The following is a 4,272-nucleotide window of genomic DNA, read 5'->3' as shown; positions in this document are numbered from 1 at the left end:
AAAAAACAAATTCAGAACAAAGGTAACCCGGCAATTACTTGGAAGCCATGTGCATAGATACATCTACTACGCTATACTAAGCTATTATTATTATTAAATCTTTACTGCATGGAACTCAGACATACTGAGGATTCTAATCACGGCATAGTATCACTTGAGCCAGGCAAATTTTAATATAAATTATAGTTGTTGGTAGATGGCGTTAGAGTCGATCGCCAATCGGTTATTGGAACCTTGATTGGAACTAACACTAGCCCTCTCTCCCTTTCACGCGCTCTCTCTTTCTCGCACGCGCTCTCTCTCTTTCATGCTCTCTCTCTCCCTTTCACGCTCTCTCTCTCCCTTTCGCGCTCTCTCTCTCTTTCATGCTCTCTCTCTCCCTTTCGCGCTCTCTCTCTCTTTCATGCTCTCTCTCTCCCTTTCGCGCTCTCTCTCTCCCTTTCGCGCTCTCTCTTTCTCCCTTTCACGCTCTTCGACCTGAATAGGATCATCTCATCAACCATCTCTTAATTAAGGTTGGTTAACGGCATTATAATCACAACACGACGGATGTAGAAGCAACGCGGAATACTTCCAACTTGTTTTCAGAGTACACTAATTTTATTTACTGAACAGGAGCAGTACTTGAAGCTGAACATAAGAAAAACAGCATCAGCAGTATGAAGTCGGTGAGCACAGACCGTGAAGCTCTTCTATTCCACTTACGTCACCCGGGTGCGTCTGCAGGCAGGCTAGTCACAATATGAACTATTTCGTGTTAGTACCCGTAGTCTGTAGAGACAGAAAATAGGTAACAACAGGTAGGAAATAGGTAAAATAGGTCATAGATAAGCATGGCTTGATGACGAAGTGTGTGTGTGTGTGTTGTGGAAACGCAGTGTCGCCGATTCATATTTAGCTCCCGTACACCAGTCCTCCGGCTAAAGTGAAAGCAAACTCTCGATTTCGTCAGTGAACTAGTTTTTGGGACATCGCTGTTCCTGCCAGCATTCTCGCCCGGCACATCACTAGCTCCTCCCGTACGGCTTAGGAAGCCATTTGCAACGCTGCTAACCATGCAGCATGATCTTACATATATACATATATGCATACGTAATTTACATATCATACTACTTATGCAAAACAGTACAATAAGTCAAACGTCCACCTCTTTGTGAGAAATCCGAACGCGTTATAATACACAATGACAGAATCGACAGCAATAGATATGAATCAGAAACGATACTATATATAATCTTATATAACGTGCACTCATATGTAATATGTCATATGTATATATTTATATTTATATATATATATAATGTAACTAGTGCAAGATGATACACAAATCCGCTTTCTCTCAATCGCTCGGCCCGACTTATATTTTTCTATTTTACTTTAAAACTGCGCGGGCTCAAGCGTCGCGAAATCAGAAGTCCTTCTAGCAATACACACGTCACACACACGGTTACTGGTAAGCATCATTCTTCATCCAAACATCATATTTACAACAACAACAAAACAACAAATCCGTATATATACTGATGCTGGCTCAGGCTCGAGCATGACGTTAGATTCGACTTAATTATCTTAAGTCCGGAAATACGCTAACTCCCATAGTTTTTATCCTCTTCACCTGTTTATATATATATATATATATATATATATATATATATATATATATATATATATATATATATATATGATCGGGGAGGGGGCATGTTCTGAGGGCGTGTTGATGTATCACACACATCGCGCCCACACTCGTGCACGGTACTACGCGTTAAAAGATAATAAAGCGAATTAAGAAAAAAAACGGAAAACTGCAATGATGGTGAAGCCAACCATCTTCGAATAAAACACCGATAAAACCGACAGCGAACACCACGCGCGTGCGTGCGCCTTTCTCCAATACGTATGGCTACCTTGTGCGCGAGTGCATCCCACGATGACCGTGCATTCGTCTCCCGTGTGCATCCCACCATGTATGTGCAGTCTTCTTCTACTGTGTGCATCTCCCAGTCTGTGCAGCCTTTTTAATCATGCTCATGTGCATCCCCCACCGCGCGTGCACCCTTCACCCGTGTGCATCCTACGCATGTGCATCCCGTGCCGTGCATTCAGCCGAAACAAAGTTCACGGATGCTGTTAGAAAGCTGCTCGGTGCAGACGCGATGCGTCCGGCATGCACTGCCGAGACGCGTGATACCAAACAAGAGAGCAGGCTGTCCCCATGCTTTCGCTTCCTCCCACAGCTAGATAAAATATTTGGGCAGTCAAACCGACAAAACTCGCACACGCACGCACGCACGCATGCATAAGCACGCACGCACGCACGCAACACTATACATGAACCGGAATTTCCTAAATCTCAACGATCTTTTTCTCGACGCGCCCCGTCAAACACGCGGCATGCCCTTCTCGCTCTCTCACCAGGGGGCGCCTCCACACGCGTCTAATCACTGCCGCTGTCTTCGCACGGTGGCGCCACCTGTCGCCTACCGCAATTTTCTCGCGGTGGCGCCCCCTATCACCCCACCGCTCCCCGCGGCCGCGCCCCCTATCGCCCCCGCGGCGGCGCCCCCTACTCGCTGTTGCTCTCGTTGAGGGGCGGCGCTTCGAGCATCTCCATGAGGAACGTGTCGATCGGCGTGTCGCCAATGAGCTTGAAGAGGAAGAGATGCTCGAGGCACTTGAGGCCGATGCTGCGCAGCGCGGGCAGCCGGAGAAGCAGCTTCGCGAAGCGGCCCGGCTCGTCGCCGAACTTCTGGTGGCAGTACTCCTCGAGCGAAGCGTAGACCATCTCCCGCAGTCGCTCCACCTGCTTGATGTTCTTCAGGCCCTTCGCGTCTGCAACGATGATGATTAGGTGTTAGTACGTAGCGAGAGAGAGAGGGGGGAGAGGGGAACGCAGGAGGGGGAACGCAGGAGGGGGAGCGGGGGGAGGGGGAGGGGAGGGGGAGAGAGAGAAGAGAGAGCGAGAGTGCAAGAGTGAGGAATAGAGACAAAGAGATAAATACTATAGATAGATAAAGAGAGAGAGATGAGAGAGAGAAGAGAGTAGGAGAGACAGGGGAGAGATAGAGATGAGACTGAGGAGAGAGATAAGGAAGAAAGACAGGAGAGAGCCTAAAGGAGATAGACAGAGGAGAGACAGAGGAGAAGAGAGGAGAGTCAGAGAGAGAACAGAGGAGAAAAAGAGGCCGAGAAGAGGAGAAACAGAGGGAGAGATAGATGAGAGATGACAGAGAAGAGAACCGAGGATAAAGATAGAGGATAGAGACAAGGAGAGAGATAGAGGAAGAGAGCAAAGGAAGACAACAGAGAGAAACAGATGCGAGACAGAGGAAGAGACAGAGGAGAGACAGAGGAGAGATGAACAGAGGAGAGACAGAAGAGAGAGACCAGAGGAGAGACAAGAGGAGAGACAGAGGGAGAGACAGAGGAGAGAGACAAGAGAAGACAGAGGAGAAGAAGACAGAGGAGAGACAGGAGGAGAAGTAAGAGCAGGAGAGAGACAGAGAAAAGACAGAGGAGAGATAGAGGAGAGACAAAGAAAAGTGATAGAGGAGAGACAGAGAAGATAGACAGAGGAGATAGACAGAGGAGAAACAGAGCCGAGACAGAGGAGAGAGATAGAGGAGAGACAAAGGAGAGACAGAGGAGAGAGACAGAGGAGAGACAGAGGAGAGACAGAGGAGAGAGACAGAGGAGAGATAGAGGAGAAACAGAGGAGAGACAGAGGAGAGTCAGAGGAGAGACAGAGAAGAGAGACAGAGGAGAAAGATAGAGGAGAGACAGAGGAGAGACAGAGGAGAGAGACAGAGGAGAGAGATAGAGGAGAGAAAGAGGAGAGACCTAGACTCACCCGGGTTGAACAGTATGACGGAGCGCAGGCAGCCGAGCTCCGCCTTGTCCATCTTCATCTCGCGCATCTTCGCGACGAGCTCGGTAAGCACGCGGTCGAAGATCTGTCCGACGCCGGCGCCGTGCGCGCTGCTGCGGTGGACGTGCAGACCCGTCGACAGCAGGATGCCGTCCTTCACGCTGATCGAGCGGTGAGAGAACGCGGCGATCAACAGCTCGTTCCAACCTGCAACACACGACCATGTAACGCGTGTGATGTAAGTGTGTGATGTAACATATGTGATGTAATGCGTGCATGATGTAACGCACACGTATATACGCACACACGCACGCACGCACGCACGCACGCACGCACACACGCACGCACGCACGCACGACGCGCACGCACGCACGCACGCACGCACGCACGCACGCATGCACGCACGC

General features: G+C 49.3%; 1 protein-coding gene across 1 annotated transcript; it reads right to left on the bottom strand.

Annotated features, from left to right (window-relative positions):
* Positions 1–1,658: 1,658 nt before the first annotated feature.
* LOC106819835 (retinoic acid receptor RXR-alpha-B-like) lies at positions 1,659–4,118 on the bottom strand (the record flags this gene model as incomplete). The annotated part of the gene is made up of 2 exons (XM_014824413.1): positions 1,659–2,829; positions 3,848–4,118. Coding segments are annotated over 2 exons (537 nt in total), but the record flags the coding sequence as incomplete, so codon positions are not given.
* Positions 4,119–4,272: the final 154 nt, after the last annotated feature.

Source organism: Priapulus caudatus, unplaced genomic scaffold (assembly GCF_000485595.1).
Source record: "Priapulus caudatus unplaced genomic scaffold, Priapulus_caudatus-5.0.1 Scaffold4709, whole genome shotgun sequence".
NCBI classification, from domain to species: Eukaryota; Metazoa; Priapulida; class Priapulimorpha; order Priapulimorphida; family Priapulidae; genus Priapulus; species Priapulus caudatus.
Note: the sequence above shows the minus strand (reverse complement) of the source record. Positions and strands in the feature narration are given on the sequence as shown.